The following is a 22,855-nucleotide window of genomic DNA, read 5'->3' as shown; positions in this document are numbered from 1 at the left end:
ATGAAATAAAATGATTATGATGGAATTGATTTTGTACTATGTTTATTCAATCCCCGCTTGTACGGTACGGAGCCCTTATGCGTCTCTTGTTTATCTGCGGTTTTAAGGAAATTCACATGCCTGAAGATCCACCGATGGTAAAACTCGAACGCTTTCATGATCGAATTTGAGATCATAAGATCTCGGTCTTTCTTTACTGAGTCATTCATACGGACCCCTTCTAAAATATTATTTGTAAAAATTAAACCTGAATCTTCATCAAAAAGTCCAGGTTTTCTGCCACCACGCCACACTGAAAATGATGATCCAGAATAATTCAAATGATGGAAGAGATTCTAGAAAGATCTTTTCTTTTGAAAAATCATTAAAATGGTTGATTCTAATTCTATCTTCATTATGAGATTTAAAAACCTAGAAAACTCATTTGTAGCCATTCAAACTCATATTGACAATGAATTTGAGCTCAAAACTAACATGTATGCAGAAAAACTTCATTGTCACAATGAGTTTTGAGCTCAAATTCATCTTTACGATGAGTTTGGATCCTACATGTCAGTTTTCTGTTGATTTTTGAATCTCATCTTTAATAATGGATTCTGGAAGGGTCTTTCTGCGTGAAGATGGAACTGAGTGGTCGTTTTGGAAACTCACTTTATTCTGAGGTTATTGGATTCTATGAAATTGATGATTTTGACCTATTAAATTAGTATGTCTACGAATTAACCTTAGGCCTCGTTTGTTTTTTTTAGAGATTTAAGTCTGAATCTGAATACCACATCTGAATGTTAAGAGGTGGTTCAAATGTCTGAAATCTGAATCATTAAGAGGTGGAGGCTAGAGACGAACATCTAGTCGTCGGAGATGGAGCCTAGTCTCCGGGTTAGAAGTTAATGGAGGCCGGAGACAAACGTATGTTTTTTTTTGGTTAAGAGGTTTTCAGACACACTAAAAGCTCTTATTGGTTCAGATGCTATTAAGACGCTGAACCTCTTAATGCCAGAAAAAAAACAAACAGCCCCACGTCTGATTACGTCTGACCGAATCAGACGTTTTCCTCTATTCAGAGAAAAGAGGCAAAAACAAACAGGGCCTTGTACTTTATATTCTATTGTTGAAAGGGTACAAGCGTATACAAACGTGTCTAGTCAGCTCTCGTATTAGATTTGTAGGGTTATTTGGTAGTCTCTTAATAATTCTATTAAAAGGCTTACTCATTTGTTCATGTTTGAGTTCCTCTATTTAAGACGTGTGTATCTACTGAGTGAGCTAGCCCTACAAGCTTAAACGAACCCATGACCCAAACTATCACGTGACCATAACTAACTGATTGCTTATTAAATAACCACTCTATGATTGTAGCTTATGTTTCAAACATTATTTATACCATATTTTTATTTGATGACTTTGTACTAATGTTATAATTTGGTTATTAAAAGATTCAATAATCATACACAAAGTACAAGCAAGTTCTTAGTTTCTTACTATCTACAAACATATAAAGTAGGATTTATTTTGTCCGATTATGTTTTATGTTCAAACGAATAAGTGAATAACTGCCTCATTTTGGTCGAAGCAGTTGTGACGTTAAATTCAATGGTGAAGCTGATGTGGTGTGACTGAATGCAGAGGAATGGAGGAAGCGAAGCGTTGGAGTGCATCGGCAGTGAAGGGACTTGCTGGCTACCAGTTACGACAATTTAGGCAAACAATACAAATGGTAATCAGGAGTTATACAAGGCAAATAACTTGTTCAAATTTGCATTCTCAGCGAACACTTAAGAAAAAAAAACTTCCTAAATCAACAAAAACAGGATTGTTCGGAGAAACAAACTTTAATCATAAAATCTACTGGACATGACATAATCGTCCCATTTCACGGGCGTTTGCACAACTTACAATAACACACAAAAGCAACCACAACTACTGCCAATTTCATATAAACCCTTTTAAATTTAACCTTACAAATACAATACCAAAGCCCACGTACATTGCAGAGTTACCCTTCAATTTTTACTGCATTATAATTTTAAACATAATATAAGCACAAATTATAAAAATAAAAACATATTAAGATAATTTAAAATTGCAGTTGACGGGACTAACCTCTGCATCTTCACCAGTTTTGGTTATCTCCATCTTTTGGTCTTCTGCAAATGAAACACCATGTTAATAAATAAATAAGAAAACCAGATTTAATATAAAAATTTGGGTATTAAAAAAGGTTTAAATAAAAATTAATGATTGATTTACCTCCATCTTCTGGAATGTCAGAAGTCCACAAAGTGAGGTTGTCCCTCAGAAGCTGCATAATTAAAGTGCTGTCTTTGTATGATTCTTCACTCAAAGAGTCAAGTTCCGATATCGCTTCGTCAAAAGCTTGTTTTGCCAGGTGGCAGGCTCTGATATAAACCGATATTTAAACATAAAACAATTTAGAATAAACTTTTCATAAAAGATGGTTACAAATATGCTACCTTTCGGGAGAGTTCATGATCTCATAATAGAAAACCGAGAAGTTCAAAGCCAAACCCAAACGAATAGGATGAGTAGGAGATAATTCCTGTGCAGAAGTAGAAGCCAGCTGCAAGAAACATATATATAAATACATAATACAAAATTTAAACCTTTATTATAATTTATAAATATAAATAAAAAGCAACTTACTTCATAAGCCTTTAGTGACTGATCAGCTGCTTCTTTCTTATCATTACCAGACTTGAACTCCGCAAGATACCTAAAATAATCACCTTTCCTGCATCCAATCGAAACCCGTTACAAAACATTTAGAACCCGAAAAACCGAAAAGGGATCCAGTTTAGATTATGTAAAGATTATATTCTTTGAACAAGTTGCTAAAATACTCACATCTTGTAGTAGAAAACAGTGGATTCTCCCGCAGATGAAGATGGAATCAGATGCTCATCAATCACGGTCATAATATCATTGCAAATGTTTGACAGCTGGGTTTCCACCTTCTGCCGGTATTCTTTGATCCGGTTTACATTAACTTCATTGCCTCGTGACTCTTCTTTTTGTTGAATGGATGATAATATCCTCCATGATGCCCTGCGTGATCCCACCACGTTCTTGTATCCAACCGAGAGCAAGTTTCTTTCCTCAACAGTTAATTCAATGTTCAGTGTTGCTACTTTTTTCATAGCTTCCACCATCTCTGAACAAAAAATAACACCATAAGATATTAAGATCATAATATAACAGTAAAGCTTAATAATCAAATCAACTTATGTAAACATATTGCAACATGAACACTTATTCAGTCCTGTGTATTCGAATTTTTGATACATTAACTGATATCAACTACATAGCATATGCCTAGCCAGATTCAGTGTTGTAAAAATCGAGATTAGTCACCTACTAATAGGCGATTAATCGCTATGCTACTGATTTGCTTTCACCTAATCGGATCAACAAATCGGCAGTCTGTCAAAGTCGGTCGGTGGTCCAAATCGGCCCAAATTGTTCCAAATTAGTCAAAGATGGTATAATTTCGGTCGAAAAGTGTCAAAATCTATGAAGTATTTGAAAAATTATACTTATTAATCCAATCCGATTAATAAGTTTGAATAATTATAAACAAAAAATTATATATACATAGATATATACAAAAAAATTCAAAATTTTATATATAACTTTTCAAATTTATTAATATTATTGAATTAATAAGAATAACTTTAAAAATGACATATAAAATTTCCTATTAATCGCTAGTCCCCGACTAGTGCCTAGAGAGTTCTCAGCTAGATTAGTGCATATGAGCATGTTCATCTACCAAATTTTAGTTTAAAAACAGTCAACGTTTGATACGTTAGGGATTTGGGGTTAAATTATAATTTAATAAAATTAATATAGCATATAGTTTTAATCACGTCATTTTACACAGTTTCAAAAGGTTATTCTCAATTTAAATTTGTTTAAACACTATATTGAACACATACTTGATCTCAATTTCAGTATTATATACTTTATAGTTCATCTACCAAAGCTCAGCTTAAAAACCTGTCATCGCCTGATATGTTAGTGTTAAATTCTAATTAAACAACATTAACATAGCTTACTGAATTTGTAATAATATAATATCCTTTTATACAGTTTCAAAAGCTTAATCTCAATTTAAATCTGTTGAAACACTAAATCCAATACAAATTTAATATTAATATCACTTTCAGTAATATACAGTTTACAGTTCATAAAAAAAAAAAAAAAAAAAAAAAAAAACTAAATCTAACCTCAATACATCCTCTATTCACTGTACACCTATATTTTGACCAAATTGCTAACTAATTTGTAACCCTAACTAGTAACTAATACCTCTAGGTTAATATAATTGTTATATATGTGAAACTATAATAACATCCGATTAAATCATTAAACTTCATAATAAATCAATAAAATAAGATAAAACTGACATGTTATGGATGGATCTAGGATGAGAAGATATAGTAATTAGTAACTAACCGTCATATCGTTCGGCTTGTTCGGAGAGTTTAGCGAGATAGATGAAGTTATCACGTTCCGCCATGGATTTAATTCAACTCTTTAACTGCTTTGCTGCTGCTGGTTTTGTTCTAATAATAATAATAATAATAATAAACGCGGAAAGATGAGTTCGAGTAGTGTAGTGGTTATATAATGTTTGTGTTGTTTTGTTTATATGCTCGCTCGGTCTAATGTTTACTTTTCGTCACTAAAATTGATTGTTTTACATTTCATCCTATAGGTTTTAACTTTACGCCACTGAGTATGGGTGTTCTTCGGGTTAATTTTTCAGTTTTTGGGTTTTCGAGTCGGATTGTTCAGAGAAAAAGTGACCTGATAAACGAGTCATTTAAATTCGGGTTGGTCGGGTTCGGGGTTTTCGGGTTCAGGTTATTCATAAATTATATACGAGTACAGTTAAAAAACACACCAACCCCTAATGTATATGTACCAGATAGTTAGTGAATTGTTTGAAAAGAAGTTTGTATATGTTTATTCATTTTGTATATGTATGAACATGAACACAATTTTTTGTTTTGTTAACTAAACAACTAGACATGATCAGATGAACAATTGTCTCGTTGGTATATATATGTTTGTGAACATGCCTTTACGTTTGTGTATATTTGTTCAATCGCTTATGTTCATTTAAGTTTATCTACAACTAAACTTAATTTGGAATCAGCTTGGTTTTCATACTTTTAAACCTTTTGTTTGGATATGTTTGATGTAATTATGATGCTATTTAGATTTTAATTTGGATACACATGTTTACTTTTAACTCGTGTGATTAATGTTTGCTCATGTATGTTTGTTATTGCCCATTCCATTTGTGATGTTTGTCGTGAACCATTTGTTTAGAAAATCGACGAATGAACATAAACATGAACAAACATGTTTAGTTTCTAAACAAACAGACAAAGAAGAAAATGTGTTCCTTTTACTTGTTCATGTCCGTTCGTTCGTCAAATTCTTTATGATTAAATGAACGAACACAAAAGAGTCACATTTATGTTTATTTGGTTCTTTTACATGCCTAATAACCACTAGATTAGCATATTCATAAATTTTATTTTGTAATTAGATTTTCTTGTGGAAGTCAGAATTTGAATAAATCATAGGGGTGTGCGTGGTGCGGTTCGTTGCGGTTTTCGGCTAAAATCAAACCGAAAACCAAAACTTTGGTCAATATTATATGTATTGACCAAAAATATTTGAGTTACATATTTATTAAATACTTATAAATTACTTTATATAAAATATAAAAAAAACAAAAATTTGAGAATTCGATTAGGTTCGGTTTTTCGGTTTTTATTATATGCAAAACTGAACTGTTTGCTCGGTTTTTACAAAAACATAAAACCAAATCATCGCTTTTTGTTTCTGTTCGGTTTTTTTGTTTGAATTTTTCTGTTTTTTGGTTACGGATCGGTTTTTTTCGGTTGCGGGTCATTTTTTCGGTTTCTTGCACACCCATGATAAATCATGTTTGGACTTTTCAGATTTGTTAGTTGAAACTACCTACCATATACATACCTACATCCTAGAATGACAATTGTAATGTTCAATAAAACTTTTGATTAGTGAAAACTTTACTCATTTGATTTGATAGTGGATTAACTATTGAAGACATAAATATAAAAAGAACAAAAGTAAAAGGGGCTGAATGAAACTTGAGGGGATTAATGATTCACTGCAAGTGGAAGGAAAGCGACAAATGGGACCCACAATGGGTAGACATTAAGGTATGACTGCCACTCATAGTGCGCCACGTAAGACAGGCTGGCACGTGCTTTTCTGTATTATAGCAACTTGGTCACTGTCGTTTTAAACTTATTTTTTTTTATTAATTTAGTAAATAACAGAAATAATTAGTATACTAAGACCACCCACTATGGGGCTCGTGGCGGGCGGCGATGGGCGCAAAACACCGCTGTGGGGCGCGGTCCAACCAAGGACGCTGAAGGTTGGGTGGTTCCAACGGCCGACGCGGTTGATGGTGAATGTGGGTCCCCCTCTCACACACACATACATACATATATATATATAGGGGCGCCTTTGAGGGCATTAAACCATAGCGGGGCGGGCTTCGATGCCCCCGTTGCTTACATGGCGGTGACGTGTCACGGTGGAGGGGCTTCGAAGCCTCTCAACATAGAGGATGGTCTAAACCTGTTTAGAAAATTACTGATATTTAGATATTAATTTAGATTTTTAATAAAGATATCATGATCTTGCAAGTAGAAAGTATATATTGTTAAGACTATAACCCATTTTTAGTCTAATGGCAGGAGGTTTGGGTTTTCCGGTGAAGACTTAAGTTTGAATCCCACTTTTGTCATGTTTGGTTGGATATTGGCAATAAATTATTTGAGCTAGGCCTTTTACAAAGGTTGTCAGTTTGAACCCTGAGCCCACCCGGATTCTACTTTTGTGGTGGCCCAACAGCTGTCAAGTGGCAGTCGGCGGCATGGTTTCCCGAGGGAAAGCCCAAGCCAAACTTTGAAGCCAGCGTCGACCCAGTTAAGACAATATAGTCTGGCCAGAGTGAGACATCGGGACTCTCTCTAAATTTAAAGAGTACGATAACCTAAATAGAAGAAAGGATTTTTGACGTCAAGACAAAGATCAGGTACCCTATGTCACTTATTTCTTACATCAAAGTACCTCAAAGCATACATTTACAATTACGTGTTTAGTGGATCTGCATTAATGTTAACATAAGTACAAAGATGGGTTTGCCTTTTGTTATCATGTTTTTTGTTTTATCTTAAAAATAAAATAACTTTTATACGGTTCAAAGTACAAACTACACTTTTTGTTTTTACCGACAAACAGATAAAATTCGACTATTCGAGGTAACCCAATGACCAAAGACGACCTTATACGCCTGCGATAACATGCAGTGTTGGGGAGCCCAAACCCATCATCTCATGTTTCAAGAAAACTCACTGCTCGAAAGCCCGCTGCAGCAAAACACAGTTGGAATCGGATTCAAACCTGAGACCTTGCAGCCTACATCCCAAATATCCATTTCCCCTAAAATGTCGGTTATGCTAAAGCTCATTAGCTGGTATGACCTATTTAAACACAAGACTTAAATTAGTTGTTATTTTATGTTTTTGAGTTTAGATCACTTAGCTTATGAGAACATTCACCAGTTTTATAAAATAATTTATGTAAACTTTAAAATAGAGTAATCATTCTTTTTATTGAATAACCATTTCACATTTCAATTTATATGAAGTAATCAAATAAGCGTGCAGACCAAATTAGAATCACAAGCATGCCAAAAGTGTACTAATTAATAAGAATCATATTAATGTTTCCAACATTGTGTAACTTTATGTTTTATAAAAACAGTAAATTGTAAACTATATGATCGAGTTATTTTACAAATGAGCATGAAAATAGAGCCAGTGAGCTGGTGATGGAGTAGTAAGGAAGAGAATTGGTGCTTTATGTGACCCGGTTCGATTTTTGTCATCATCATTTAGATTTAGTGGCATAGGGTGATGATATGAGACTAGGCGAGTAGATGACGTTCACTAATTGAATTCTTGAACTAAACGGGTTTTATCTCACCGCATTGTCGTACCTTCGGGCGAGTGTTCACGAGCGTTGGCATTAGGTGAGGGTTTTCCCCGGATTAAAAGACGAGTATTTCCCGATATGGTGAATTTAGCCGGTAGCCTATTTGGAGGATTCGATGACCGTCCACAAAATGGATAATAATGAGGATTTGTGGTTCCAAACAAAAAACCATCAAAATATAATTTAAAAATCACAACTAAAAATATTAATAAAAAATGAAAAACTAAAATGTAGTCCTGGTTAAAAAAATGTCAAAAAAAATACTTTTTTGTCTATAGGCTAAAGTCACCAAAAGCCACATGTTTCTTAATTATCCAAATATATATAAGACACCAACTATTTAAAAGAAAAAAAATGATAATATTAAAAAGACAAGTAGAAACGCAGGAAGCTTAAATATCATTTGTAATCAAAGGGTACAATAACTTTTATTATTTCCATGGATAAACCACCATCGACGATGCAGGTAGTACAGCTTCATCAATGCATACATCGACGACAAACTCTAGAAAACAAAAGCCGCACAATGTTCAAAAGCATGAAAAAAAAAACGATATGCTTGCATAACGGTCAACCATTGACCATTGACTTAACCGGTGTTCTGCATTCCTGCAGCAATACCCTTCATGGTCAAGATGAGCGTGTCCTCCAAACCAGGCGCATACTCACTGGTCGGGTTCAAGTGGATGAGTTCATCAGCAGGTTTGCTCGGTTCGGCATATTCTTTGGAGATATGAGGCCTTAAGGTCACGTGATAGTTTGGGTCACGGGTTCGTTTAAGGGTGTATGCTTGACAAACGTTTAAGGTTGTGATGTATGAATCACGCAACTTAAGTCTTTGTTTCAGGTAGGGATCGCCCTCGAGTAGGTCTTTGTGTCCAGCAATCTACAAACAAAGTAAAAGAATCAGATTAGCGGTGGCAAATTCGGCCCGTTTACTTTATAAATGGGCTAATATGGGTACAGCTTGTTTACTATTAAATGGGATAAAACGATCCAGCCCATTCTCTTCATAAGTGAGCTAACATGGTTTCAGCGTGTTTACTATTAAATGGGCTCATACGGGTCGGCCCATTTGCTTATTGAATGAAATAAAATAGGTTCAGCCAGTTTACTTTATAAAGGCCTAATATTGGTTCGGCGTATTTGCTTATTAAATGGGCCATACAGGTTCAGCCGTTTCTTAAAAAGGCTAATACGGATTCAGCCCATTTAGTTATTAAATGGGTTAACACAGGTCATTTTTATCTCAAACCGAAAAGGTTAATTAATTAGAAAAACACGACAAATGGGTTCAAAGTTGAAACTCAAGGAATGTATATTACAATCTAATTTTTAATTCATACATCCTTCTAAACCATTATGTTCAAAAGATTTAGATTATAATTGTAATGTTTATGGAATCATAATTAAAGCATTAATTATAAATCAGATTCATTAAAAGGTATTTTAAGATTTAGATTACAGTTGTTAATTTGTAATGATATTGATTATGGAATCATAATTAAAGCATTAATCATAAATCAGATTCATTAAAAGATATTTTTGTGTTTTGTTTAGGTCATTTTATATACCAAAAGGAAGGATCAAAATTTACAATTTGTGTTAAATATTAAACTTATATAAAAAAAGTCATAAATTTACAAATAATGACCCAACCCCTTCACAAAATCATCTTTTAATGAAAAGGTAGAATGACATTTAATGGAAAAATAAAAAGTATAAAAGAAATTAACAAAGTGTATAGCCAGTATTGACCGAAACCCGATCTGCCTTGACTCATACTAAAAAGGCCCCGTTTCAACCAAGCCCATGTTGACCCGAATGATGATTTTGTGTTCCGTTTGAGTCACTTTATATGCCAAAACATTTTTATATAAAATATTAAACTTACACATAAACGTATAAATTTTACTGCCAATGGGCCCGAACCGTACACAAAATCATCTTTTAATGAAATTGTAGAATAATACTTTATGCAAAAAATTGTACCTTGAGGAGATAGTCTTTGGTTTCTTCATAGTTTGCTCTTAAAGATTCCCCGAAAGGCCATAAATCTTCAGAAACAAGTAACTTGTCATTCAGGGCCGCAATACCAGGGTCACCTTTAGCAAACACCATTTCAACTAAATCAATTGTGACCCGGAAAAACGGCCACGTTTTGTACATTTCTTGAAGCATTTGAAGGTTCTTGCTGTCTTTTTGAATCGCATGTTTGAATGCAGCCCCGAACCCAAGCCAAACCGGGAGATGGAACCGGGTTTGGGTCCATGCAAAGATCCATGGAATGGCCCGAAGAGATTCTATCCCGCCACTCGGTTTTCGTTTTGACGGTCGGCTTCCAATGTTCATACGCCCGTATTCAAGTTCCGGTGTTGCCTGTAATATTATACAAATGTCATAGCTAACTTTTCATATGTTACATACCACTAATGGAAAAATATAGACTTTGTAAAACTAATCATTTTAAAAGATAAATTTAGGGCTAAAAAAATGTTTTGGGGTTAATTCAACCTGGCCCACATCACAAATTACAATTTTGACCCGACCCGTTTTGAGATGCTATCAAAAGAGTTCGACTTGCCCATTTTATCACCGACTGCTATAGTCATATATTCATATATAACAGAACAATTATTTAAAAAGGTAACTTTGGGGCTAAAAATATGTTTTGGGGGGTTGACCCAACCTGACCCGCATCACAAATTACAACTTTAACCCAAACCAGTTTTGAGATGTTACCAAAACCTTATGACCCGCTCATTTTACAACCTCTGTATAAATCATCATTAGTAAAACGAAAAAAAGATACTCACAAGGCGGAAATACTCGACAAAACGTGGTTCCTTGAACACAATAGACCGATACTGTTCGGTTGCAACAGCTGCCATTTGGTCCATAAGTTCACGCCACTCGGGCCTCGGTGAGATTGGTGGGTTCATCCCGTGCTCAAGTGTAGCTGCACAGAACCTTTGAAGTGTTCTGAAACACAAATGTTCTTCACCGAAAGACTGCTCTATAACCTCACCCTGAACCGTGACTCTCAACGACCCTTGAATGGTCTCAGCTGGTTGAGATAAGATAGCCAGATGGGTGGGCCCGCCACCTCTACCAACAGTCCCACCACGCCCATGAAACATAACAAGTTTAACACCAAACTCCTTAGCAACATTTTTAAGCTCTTCTTGAGCTTTGTAAAGCTGCCACGCAGCCGAAAACCGACCCGCGTCTTTTCCCGAATCCGAGTACCCGATCATGACTTCTTGTTTCCCATTAATCCGGTTTTTGTACCAGTCAACTGAGAACAAGCGGGCCATGGCGGCCGGGGCGGCCTCCAGGTCAGCAAGCTTTTCAAAGAGTGGGACCACGCGTAACGGTTGTTTTACGTGGCATTCGCGTTGAAGAAGCTCGACAGCGAGGACATCGGATGGTGATGTGGCCATTGAGATGATGTAAGCACCGAAACAGTCAGCCGGGAGTTCAGCTAACACACTAAACGTGTCCAAAACATCCTTAATTTCCTCAGTTTTTGGAAGATCAGAACCGAAAAGAGGACGTTTTCCACTGAGTTCAGCTAGAAGCCATTCTTGGCGTTTTTCTTCAGACCATTCACGGTAAGACCCGATTTCCAGATGTTTAGTGATGGCATCGAGGACGTCCGTATGGCGGTCAGATTCTTGTCTTATATCAAGTTTGACTAGTGACAGCCCAAATGTTGACACCTGTCTCAGAAAATCTAGAAGGCTTCCATCAGCAATAACACGGTCACCACACGCGCATAGTGATCTGTAGCATAGCTCCAGAGGTTCCAAGAACTGTATAATTTCATTATAAAAAACATAGCAATAAGTAAAGAGGTCAAATTTGTCATCATATCATTCATAACCTGTGAGAAACCCAAATAACCGAACCATTTGAGGAATAACTGACGTAACCGAACTGAAATGGCCAAACCCAATAAAAAACCGACGGTTTGATTTAAAGTTTGCTAAAAAAACCCGTATTTGGGTTCAGTCTTGATTTTACAACTGACAAGAAAAAAATCCAGCACTGATTGGAACCAAACCTAACCGAAAAAACATTTTTGAGTAATTTATAAGATATGAACAAATTGTGTGCCTAAAAAATTTTAAGTCAGGCCCAAAATTTCAAATCCAAATTAATCATTTCGGGCCAATTATTTCAGCCCAAAATTTTCAAGCCCAAATGGTAAAACCAAAACCAAACGATTCTCAAAAACCGAATGCTCAGTTCTCACTTCTTATACAGGAAGTAATTGGTTAATACCTGTTCAACATTGGTGTAAACAGCCTCTTCAGGAATGTCGGATATATCATGGGCTAATAAATGGCGGGCACGTTCACGTGTGCTATATAACTTATCCCTTACATCACCAAGAATTACACGGTAAGGTTCGGTTGGAGGAACCTGTTTCCAGAACTCTAAAAGAAAAAACCAAAAAAATTATTTAGTGTTTTAAAATCATCAAATATTTTAATATTTAATAATTAATAAATGTAATACCTATGTAGTGTTTCACATCTCTTCTAGCTGACTTAAAAAGTTCTTCTGCTCGAACGCGAAGTTCATCAGTACAACGCCACATGGACATCTAACAAACAAACACAGTGTTAGTCTAAGAACAATAATTAATAACCACAATGAAAATATCGATATATCTGAAGAGAAAAGTATTCGAATACCTCAAACATGAGATCCTCGATCTGAGAAAAGTACATGTTTGCAGCCATCATTCTTGCTAGTAAGCAAACATCCCTTGTTACCTCAGGAGTTACCCTCGGATTTCCTGTATTATCACAAAGAAATGTTATTTGTCCATCAAGTTTTTAATTAATAATTAACATATTAATTATGATTACAGAAACATGTATATTACAATAACAATATAAATCTTTGAACAAAACCATTTAAGAGGTATGCTTTAAAATTAGACTTTGAGCAACTTTCAGCCCGTTTGACATCTTTTACCTATCGTTTTCAGTTCGAACCATTTATTTATCGACCCGTTTACTTGATGCATAGAGAAATCGGGATTTATGTAGATTGACGGAAATTGTATTAACAATGAAAATCTTACTACTTTTTTTCAATTAAATATTGCATTTGACTATTTGAGCGTATACAGTAGCTTAAAAATGTGTTATTTGAGGAACATACCATCACGATCACCACCCATCCATGAAGAAAACTGAATAAGAGGTGCATTATACGGAACACGCTCGTTAATCCCAATATTCTTTAAAGCAGTGTCAACACGCCTTAAGAATTTCGGAACACCCTTCCATATTGTCTCATGAAAGTAACTCATTCCAGCTCTCATTTCATCTTGTGGGGTCGGTTGAGTCCTTCTGATCTCATCAGTACGGAAAGCAGCTTGAATCTACAAAACAACACAAACACAATTCATAAACATGATATCACACACAATGTATCTTGAAAGTTAATTCTAACAAGACTTTGAATCTATAATACTTACTTCACGGTGTAAGGCCTCATCGAGCTCCTGTTTGTCATCAGGAGTGATGTCTTTAGCATATAACTGAGCCAGACAGTTCCGGATCCTAAAGAACATAAAAGGGTCAATTTTTAAGTTGACGAATTGGTCAAAACTGAATGCATATATCATATTACAAGATTTGATCCTTAAAAGGTAAAAGGGTATACCTTCCATGCTTCTGAAGCAGAGATCGGCGGACCGATTGAGTCGGATGAGCAGTCAACACCAAGTCAACGGTTTGATTCTTGAGTGCATCAAAAACCTCTTCAGGGGACTTGTTAAGCTTATACACAAGCTTCTTAAGAGTTTCTTCAATATCCGACTCGGTTGTTGCATTAGCCTCATCACCAAAATCACCCTTTTTTAGTTTGATTCTTCTACGGTAAGCAATCTGAACCTCTTCAGCCAGATTGGCCAAGTTAAGCATGTGAGAGAAAGCTTTTGCGATGACAATCGAATCCCCGGGATCCAAACTGGTCAACACACTTCCTAGCTCTTCAAGCTTCTTTGGGTCCCGCTTTCCTTCATATTCAGCAGAAAGCTCATAGCATTCTTGAACCTACATAATCAAACATGGTGATCAGCTTATTGATAAGCAATTTAAGTGATCTAAGTATCCATCGATCACTAGAGTTTACAACAGAGTAAGCTCGTCAACAAAGTAATAAAAAAGATTAACTCTGAGGCATTTGTCAACACACAAATTACAAACTCAGATTTTCTATAAAACAGTTCAAATCAAAACATTTACAAGAAATCAAGCATCGTAATCAGGCGATCGGTGAGTAATGTAAGCGATCTAAGTCTATAAAACAGTTAAATCATAATATGAAAAGAAAATCATATTAAATGACAAATCCGAATTCTATAAAACAGTTAAATCATAATATTGAATAAAAAAATCAAACATCATAATCAAACTATTGATGAGTAAGTCAACCGATCTAAGTATGAGCAAACAAAAAAAAAAGAACAGATTCTTTGAGACATTGGATCAAACACTTAATACTCATTCATTCCTAAAAACAAACAAATTACAAACTAAAAATAAATTCAAAAAATAAAAACTTGATGTTCCTTTAAAAATCACACAAATAAAAAACACCTAAATTCTAAAAACACATAAAATCAATCTAACCATAAAAAAAACTAAAAAAAATGATTTTTTTTTCCATTGAGGCATTTCATCAAACACACAATTAACAAACTAAAAAAAATAAAAACTTGATGATCATTATAAAAATCACACGTATAAAAAAAACCCAAATCCTACAAAACAAATAAAATCAATCTAACTAAAAAAAAACCTAAGAAAATATTATTTTTTTCATTGAGGCATTTCATCAAACACCTGGTGCTCAACTCCACAAAAACCCCTAAATCCATCAAAAAAATAATAATAACAAAACCATACCGTTTCCTTAAGATCTTCACCATGCAAATCTTGCAAAATATCAATAAACTTATCCAACAGCAACGCATCATACTCAATTAGCTTATCATCTTCCGATACTTTACCCGGAACCAATAGCCTCAATTGAGCATCAATCGAAGCCAATTTCTCCAAATTCCGATTAGCCATCACTCAGTAATAATAATAATAATCTGGTGATGGGTTTTGATCACTGTGGGTTTTAGATCTAATTTGAAGGTGATTTGAGTTGGGTATTTATAGAACAAGAACAAGAAGAAGAAGTGAGAGTGTAGCGAATATTATTATTATTATTATTATTATTTATTATATAGAAAGTCGTCATCAAATAGGCAAACTACACGCCGGATATTGTGAGAGAAATTGTTATTATTTAATGGTATTAATTGGTGTATTAAAGTTATGATTATGTGATTTATCAGGAATTAAAAGTTATATTAATTATTTTGTTTTTTTTAATATATGTAATCATTTCAAGTGTTTAAAAAAAACTTGAAAATTGTTGTATTAAATGTTGCCTTGCTTAAAGTAACCATAACTTTTAATATTAGTACAAGATAATTATCGGAAGTCAGTAAAAAAAATTAAATACGTAATTATTTTGATTTTTTATTTTTAAATCCACTAACGTAACAAACGTAGTTGAAATCGACCAAATTCACGTCAAATATAATAAGTTTACTAATATTTACAATAAAATAAGTGAATATGAATATAAATAAGAAAAATACATTTTAAATACTAAAACATTCTAAAAATTGCTAATCATTAATTTAAAAAAATGATATTTTTTCTAATACTACAGAAATTCAAAGCATGTTTTATTTTTTTAAGTTAAAATAAATTGGCCGACTAGATGTTATTCTGACTGCAGTTGACCAACTTTGATTGATTTTTAGTAACTATGCGGAGTTAAAGAAACCCGCCTTGTCGACGTACCATGTAGCGAGTACTTGACATTGTAGACCTATATTTACAACATTGATTTTAAGGTTCTTTTCAAAAAAATTCTTTTTTAGGTACTCACGTTCACACTCATATACTTCTACTCCTACTTCAGGATTTGATCATTGGTCTTCACCACAAAAAAGTAGAAGCCTTTACAGCCCAACCAAGACTCAATCCTAGGAAAAATCAGTAGAGCCAATCTTTTTAGAAACTTGAGCCTAGCTTGCTCGGTTTGTAACTGATCCTATCAATAGCTCAAGTTTTCATTGGTTTGGTTTAAAATTTATGCCAAGTTAGTGAACATTTCAGCTTAATTTAAATTTTAAATTTATTTTAAATTCGGCTCGACTTAATAGTTAGATGTGATATCATATAAGTATCTTATGTCTATTGCTTCCACTAATACATAATACTATTACTGTCGTGTACAATTGTATGAGTAATTGAGTAGTCCTCTTTATCTGTCACTATACATTGAAGTGTTTAGTATAAATATTTGTCCAAATCTTTAATAATGTTTTTAAAATTTGGTTATGTAATAAAGTGTTTATATGAATACATTATTATAAAAAAAAATTGAATAAAACCACAAAACGGCCAATAACGTTTGATTCACCTTTATTGATTTGATCACTTTGTTCGTATTGGTATGAAAGTACGGCTCTACAAAACACTCCTCGGTCAAGTGGCAATAGCACATGCCTTTTGGTGCTATGAAAGATCCAAATTTGCTTTTCAATTTCCTCTTTGCAACTCAATTTCTAATGTGTTTTTCATACTTCTATTTCTTGATTTGTTTTCCCTCCCGAAAAAAGAAAAAGTTGTTTTGGTGGAATAAAGATTCGGGTATAAGAAATAATGTGTCCTTTTCATGTCGCTTATGTGATGTCGCTTTACCAATTCAATAACGTACAACTTACTTTTGCGAGATAGACGGTCTTTAAAGAAGCTAAATACCAAAAAGTAATGGAAGTTGATAATTAGTCTATAACCCGTGTTAGAGGGATTTGACGTTTACACTATTTATTTTAAGAATTATTTCAAAGTAAACATGTACTAATATTTATATCAATAAAAACATCTAATGATTACGTTTTACAGTTTTACATGCTTGAAAGACTAATGCGTTAAGTTTGGGGAGTCACCCCTTAGATGGCATGGGCCTCGCAAGGCTCACAGGCATGCTGATGTCATGAACACCGTCCTGCTCATGTAATGCTTCATGTAATCCTAGATGGCTAACACCTTGACTTGCGGGATAAACCTACTCATTGTTGTAACAATTGAGTTTTTTTTAAATAAAATTATATTATCATTTAATTTTTTTTCTATAATGGTCTATGCTCATTAAATTTTCTTTTTAAATCTAAATACCCAGCATTGTTTTATTTTTCAAAGTAATGTCTGGTCTCGTGAGCAGATTTTACATGTGTTTGGATAGGTAAATTTTGATGAAGCATTTTTTTACACATACGTCAACTACACGATGATGGTGAGTAGGCATTTATATTTTTAATTATTCGTATCTTATTGTTGTTTAATTATTGGTAAATTGGATTTTAATAATCCCAATTTAATGCAGTTGACCGATAATAATCCCAACTTTGAAAATAGTTGTCAATGTTTCCAAATATCACACTATTTGTTTTCATTGGACTCATGGAAAAAAAAACTTAACGACGTTAAGTTTTCTTCAAATTTCAAACTGATATTTTAGGGTTTTTGATCCGAATGAGAATACGAGTCGATTGATGTAAAACTTACCTCTAAACGGTGGTCCAAACGACTAAAGGATGCTTCAATGTCGTCGTTTAAACTTTTAATTAACAAAAATCAAGTTGTTTGAAGCGTCGTTTCGAGTTAAGTTTTACATCAATCGATTCATATTCTGATTCTGGTCAAAAGCCCTAAAATATCAATTTGAAATTTGAAAAAAAATTAACGTCATTAAATTTTTTTAGCGGGGGTCCATTGAAAACAAGTAATGTGAAAGTTGGGATCAGTGACAACTATTTTTAAAGTTAAAATTACGATCGGCCATTTGTATTAAGTTGAGATTTTTAAAATTCAGTTTTCCTTTAATTATTTAATGTTTATAACTTTTATGTAATGTTTTTAATTATTTAATCTAAAAAATTATATTCAAGTTACATTTATTTTTTATATGAGTTTCATTTGTTTTTCATTTACAAATTGTTAAATATAAAATACTATTCGAGTTATTATTATTATATATAATAATTAAGAAGTTTGGCGATGCAATCACGTGATTGGTCGCCAAACTTTTTATTTGCTTTTAATTTGTTTTACATTTTCAAATTCGTGTCGGTTCGTTTCCGTAAATTACGGGGTTTTTACTGTTGATGCCGTCAAATGATTCCGACCAAAAGCTCGCGGTCACAACCCAAGGTATTTTTCCCATGAGTTATTTTAGTCCATTATTCTGGACAAATCCGTGTAGATCAAGGCCACAACGCGCCTATATTTTTTGTTTTCGCCATGGTGTTTTTTATGTAAAAATGTTAATTTGTTGTATTTTGAGTGTGGACGATTTAACTTATTGCTTAAATTTCAGAGTAGTAACCTAATACCACCCGAACACGTGTCAGTTTACCACCATAACACATGGTTTTCTGTTTACGATTTAGTCTCGACAACGTCGATTCCGACTGAATTCACGTTAGTTCGCAAAAGCAACGTGTGGGTTTTATCATCACTTTTTTTTGTCCCTTGATTTCATAATCAACAAATTCGTATCAGTTCGCAATTGCAATTGCATGTTTTTTGTTCGACACATTAAAAAAAATATGTTAAATTGTTGTATATACGAGTGGACGAGTTTATGGTTTGCTTTATTTTTTGGGCCGTAACCAGATACCAAGCGAAGTGTCATTGGTTCGTAACCGCGACGCGTGTTTTGTTATGTTAATTTGTTGTATTTTGCGTTAAAAAGGTTTTTTTGGAAAGGGGGGGGGGGTAATTACTGGTTTTGTAAATTGGCACCGATCGAATTCACATCGACTCGCAGACGCATTGCATAATTTGATAAGTTGTACGAGTTCGACTATAAATGTCATCAACTCGGCGTAACGCACCGGGAATCTTCCTAGTTTCAAAATAAAAATGATGTGGCAACGAAACTCACGCAAGAAGTGAAAATCATCTCCCTACCAAGTGATGGATAGTGAAAACTTATGTGGCATTGATGTAAAATTAAAACCCACATAACAAACTTACATTCCTCATATCATTACATCTCTCTTTTGTACATCAGCGTATCAACACTTTTCACTTTATCCCTAAACTATGGAAATGTCCATCTTTTCACCTCATTTTCACTCAACTTTTGATTATTTAAACAATAATTACAACTATCTACATGATTTTAAAATGGTCATAACTGTAACATCGTGAAAATTTTGAGTTCAAAATGTAAACTTTCTAAAAGTTAAGGGACTAAATATGCCAAATTCCAAACCTTAGGGTTAAAATGAAAATTTTCCTTTCTTGTCCTATCGTGATACGCGACGGAACAAAAGATGAACCCTTCGCGTACCGCGACGGGTTTGGTCAAAAAGGTTCTAGAAGAGTCAACAGCGATACGCGATCGTTGTTGAGCCTACGTCATCGCGTACCGCGATGACATGGCCTGACACCTCTTGCACAAGCCTGACACGTGGCACACCTCTCACCACGTGTCCCGACACATGGCACGACGTCCGCCACGTGTTAACACATGGCACACCAAGGTTAGGCGTAATGTCAAATGAATATAATAAAATATTATATTAAAGGCTTAAGCCTTAAGTAGGTTATACTCGATAAAAGAAAAGAAAACATAACAAAGAAAAAGTAAAAGATATGTTGTGATAAGATAAATATATATATGTGTGCAAGTATATATATTCTTTTTTATGAAAATATTATTTAAGTAATAATGGGTATTCTTAAATAATAAAAGAAAAAGAATACGTTTCTTGGAGAAGAAGAAACGTCGGGTTTTATAATAAACTAAAGGTTTTCAAGTAAAAGAGATTTATGAACTAAAGGTTCATCGAGGTAAAGAATATAAGACTAAAGGTCTTAAGCCGGATTGTATATCCGACTAACAAATGGTTATACTCGTACTATAGGTGTGAGATAGCAAGGGAAAGACCCTCGGACGGTGTTGAAGCCGATCCCAAAGCGATAAGGTGAATACGCCCCCAAACTTTTAAACTTGTTTTCAAATGAGTCAAACATGTTATATGAAAATGTTTACAAAGGACTACGTGTCCCTAAAACCATTATAAATGAAAGTATAAACCTAGCCTTCAGGTTGTGGTATACGTGTGTCTGGATCCTTACATATGTGGTAGTATGCGATGGGCACATCGCACCACCCTGATCGTAGGACGCTTTCCCGCGGGAAGTACGATCATTGTGTATACTTACGGGTATTTAACTAAGTCGAACGCTGCGGTGTTCGCTGAGGTGACCTAGAGTAGAGACTTGAATTTGTAAATGTGATTTTACTTTGTTATTCCTAATCCACGATGGGCCGAGGCAGGCGTAGTCTCGAGGGGTAATAAAGTAAAATAAAATATTTTAGCGTCAGCGTGTTCACCAGCATTCGTTGCTGACGTATTTTATTTACGTTTTGCAGGTGAACAATATTAGCGCTTGGAATATCGAAGTGCTATTTATATATCCGATGGCTCGGATTTCATTTTGTATAAACTTGAATATATAATGGTGGTTTTTGTAATGATAAAACAAGTAATCTTTTGAACTTAAACGGGAATCTTTTATAATCCCGTCTTTTATAATATTACAACTTTAATCCACAAGTTTATAAGTCTTCAGCTAATATAACGTAACTCTGATTTATTTACAAATGTGGTACCAACTATTGGTCGCACTCCTAGGCCGTGTTTTGGGGTGTGACAATAACTTTTTCCTACATTGATATTTAAAAAAATATATACCATGATTTAAATGGCCATAACACTGGACCTTCACAAAACGGTATATTAGTGTCACATCAAATTTCATTTTTTTCTCAAAACCCCGTATTTTCTCCACAACACCAAACCTTCAAAAAACACCATTAAAAATTATTATAATTGTGTATATATATGTGTGTGTGTGTGAGTGAGAGAGAGAGAGAGCGAGAGAGAGATGGTGACCCCACTTCTTTGGCCATGTGTGGTTAGTGTTCCGACTTAGGGCCATAACTTTTCCCCACAACGCTATCCCCCTCCCTATCCTGGTTCGTCTGTCGGCCACATAACACAACTACAATCACAACTTTAACTTTGTGGATGCTCTAATAGCTGAAATATTAAAATTATCTTCATGATTATGTATTATGGCCATTGAAGTTCACTTATCATCTGTTTGGTAGGAGGTAATAGAATTGAGAGAATGTGATGGATTATTTCTATTCCTTTTTCTTGTTTGGTTAACCTATAAGAATATAATGAATCATTACTTTATGTTGTTTGGTAGCCATATAATATCACATGAATGAAATACAAAACTGACAAAAATACATTTATCAAAATAAAGAAAATTTACGAAAATAAAAAAATGGCAATGTGTAACACCGCGTCTTTTACCCTCTCTAATTTAAGTCTAAATATATTAACTTAGAAAGTATAGGGACTGAAAATGAAAATTCTGAAACCGCGGTACGCGACGGGGTAACATGGAACCCATCGCGTAGCGCGATGGGGTTGGTGAGTCATCGGACACGTGTCCAACACCGTGTCAACACGTGGCGCGTTGTGACAGGCCACGTGTCACCACCGCATAAGGCGGAGCAAAAATTGCGGCGCCGCGGTACGCGACCAGTTCCAAGGGACCGGGCGCGGTACGCGACGGGGTCCAGAATTGCCTATAAAAGGGGGTGACGGGTATGAGCTCCATTCATCCCAAAAACACCTCTATTTTCACACACTTAACCTTGAAAGGCATGCCCCGTTGCCGTAACAAGTCGACGTGCTGTTTTCTCGTATTTCGTGCAAGAAACGAATTTATAATCAAGTAGCAATCACTTAAGCGAGTAGATCAAGATCCTGCCTTTTTCTAATTATCAATCTAAGCATCCGAATTAAGGTAGTTGTTATGTATAAGTTATTTGAATTATAGCTTAGACTATCAATCGAGGCTATGGCTTTTAACCTTGACCATATTTTACAAACATTCATTCAAAATCAAGTTTTCATAAAATTGTTACTTCATGATTAAGTAATGTTAAACCAAAGATATATTTTGACGGACATGTACTGGAAGGGGGATATCACTAGTAGTGAGTTTCTTGCTTAAGGAAAAGTAATTCGCATAAATCCCAATCAACCGAGGGACCTGTTTACTTACCTGGAGAAACTTACCAACGTGATAGAACCTATTAAGCCAAAGCATGCTATATCAAACGTCACATAAAACAAGTGTTTTCATTCACAATCAAAGATAAACGATTTCAAGGTTAAGCTTACAATCATAGCTTAACATCATTCAAAACATTCATACAAACCTATTTATGTATAGGTTAAGTAACATTCACAATCAATCAATCAGTCAAGGTTTCCAACACCGACGATACAGGTGAATACGTTCAAACATTTTATAAAGTGAATACGTTAACCTTTTTAATCAGTCAAAATATATTTATACTCAATGAGACGAATCGTGTTTGTCTTAACGAGTCAATCAATGTCTACATGAGATAATGAAATCTCTAAAAACGTTATAAACAAAGTAGAGAATAATATCAACTCGGACCGAATACGCATGTGTCTGGATCCAAACATAACTGTTAAAGCTCGATCAATCAATCAATCAAAGGCAATGAAGCCACGAGCTTAAATGGTCATGACCAGTTC

At 34.5% G+C, this 22,855-nt stretch overlaps 2 protein-coding genes across 3 annotated transcripts; both read right to left on the bottom strand.

Moving 5' to 3' along the window:
* Window positions 1–1,813: 1,813 nt before the first annotated feature.
* Window positions 1,814–4,543, bottom strand: LOC143634351 (14-3-3-like protein D). 2 transcript variants are annotated; one of them, XM_077102459.1, is made up of 7 exons: window positions 4,477–4,543; window positions 2,866–3,172; window positions 2,665–2,752; window positions 2,475–2,581; window positions 2,251–2,399; window positions 2,104–2,147; window positions 1,814–2,013 (listed from the first exon to the last, which is right to left on the bottom strand). In XM_077102459.1, exons 1-7 carry the CDS (start codon window positions 4,538–4,540, stop codon window positions 2,011–2,013), a joined length of 762 nt encoding a protein of 253 aa, XP_076958574.1. In that variant the 5' UTR covers window positions 4,541–4,543; the 3' UTR covers window positions 1,814–2,010. The 2 variants fall into 2 exon arrangements, with proteins under 2 accessions (XP_076958574.1, XP_076958573.1); XM_077102458.1 differs by having other exon boundaries at window positions 2,104–2,144; window positions 4,477–4,541.
* A 4,002-nt stretch (window positions 4,544–8,545) lies between these two features.
* LOC143634378 (phosphoenolpyruvate carboxylase 1) lies at window positions 8,546–15,332 on the bottom strand. The gene is made up of 10 exons (XM_077102476.1): window positions 15,024–15,332; window positions 13,777–14,168; window positions 13,589–13,673; window positions 13,270–13,492; window positions 12,795–12,898; window positions 12,616–12,703; window positions 12,379–12,533; window positions 10,908–11,906; window positions 10,084–10,470; window positions 8,546–8,977 (listed from the first exon to the last, which is right to left on the bottom strand). The coding sequence occupies exons 1-10, from the start codon at window positions 15,189–15,191 to the stop codon at window positions 8,681–8,683; spliced, it is 2,898 nt and encodes a 965-aa protein (XP_076958591.1). The 5' UTR covers window positions 15,192–15,332; the 3' UTR covers window positions 8,546–8,680.
* Window positions 15,333–22,855: the final 7,523 nt, after the last annotated feature.

The sequence above is a fragment of the Bidens hawaiensis genome, unplaced genomic scaffold (assembly GCF_021521415.1).
Source record: "Bidens hawaiensis isolate Kalapana, Puna unplaced genomic scaffold, B.hawaiensis_p1.1 tig00007048_1, whole genome shotgun sequence".
Lineage (NCBI taxonomy): Eukaryota > Viridiplantae > Streptophyta > Magnoliopsida > Asterales > Asteraceae > Bidens > Bidens hawaiensis.
Note: the sequence above shows the minus strand (reverse complement) of the source record. Positions and strands in the feature narration are given on the sequence as shown.

Coding starts and splice junctions, on each gene's coding strand:
- LOC143634351 (XM_077102459.1), bottom strand. CDS start 4,540: ATGGCGGAACGTGATAACTTCATCTATCTCGCTAAACTCTCCGAACAA. Junction 2,753..2,865: donor ACTGTTTTCTACTACAAGAT/GTGAGTATTTTA, acceptor GATTGGATGCAG/GAAAGGTGATTATTTTAGGT. Junction 2,400..2,474: donor ATCATGAACTCTCCCGAAAG/GTAGCATATTTG, acceptor GGTTTATATCAG/AGCCTGCCACCTGGCAAAAC.
- LOC143634378 (XM_077102476.1), bottom strand. CDS start 15,191: ATGGCTAATCGGAATTTGGAGAAATTGGCTTCGATTGATGCTCAATTG. Junction 13,674..13,776: donor CTGCTTCAGAAGCATGGAAG/GTATACCCTTTT, acceptor TATGTTCTTTAG/GATCCGGAACTGTCTGGCTC. Junction 10,471..10,907: donor TTGTCGAGTATTTCCGCCTT/GTGAGTATCTTT, acceptor ATAATATTACAG/GCAACACCGGAACTTGAATA.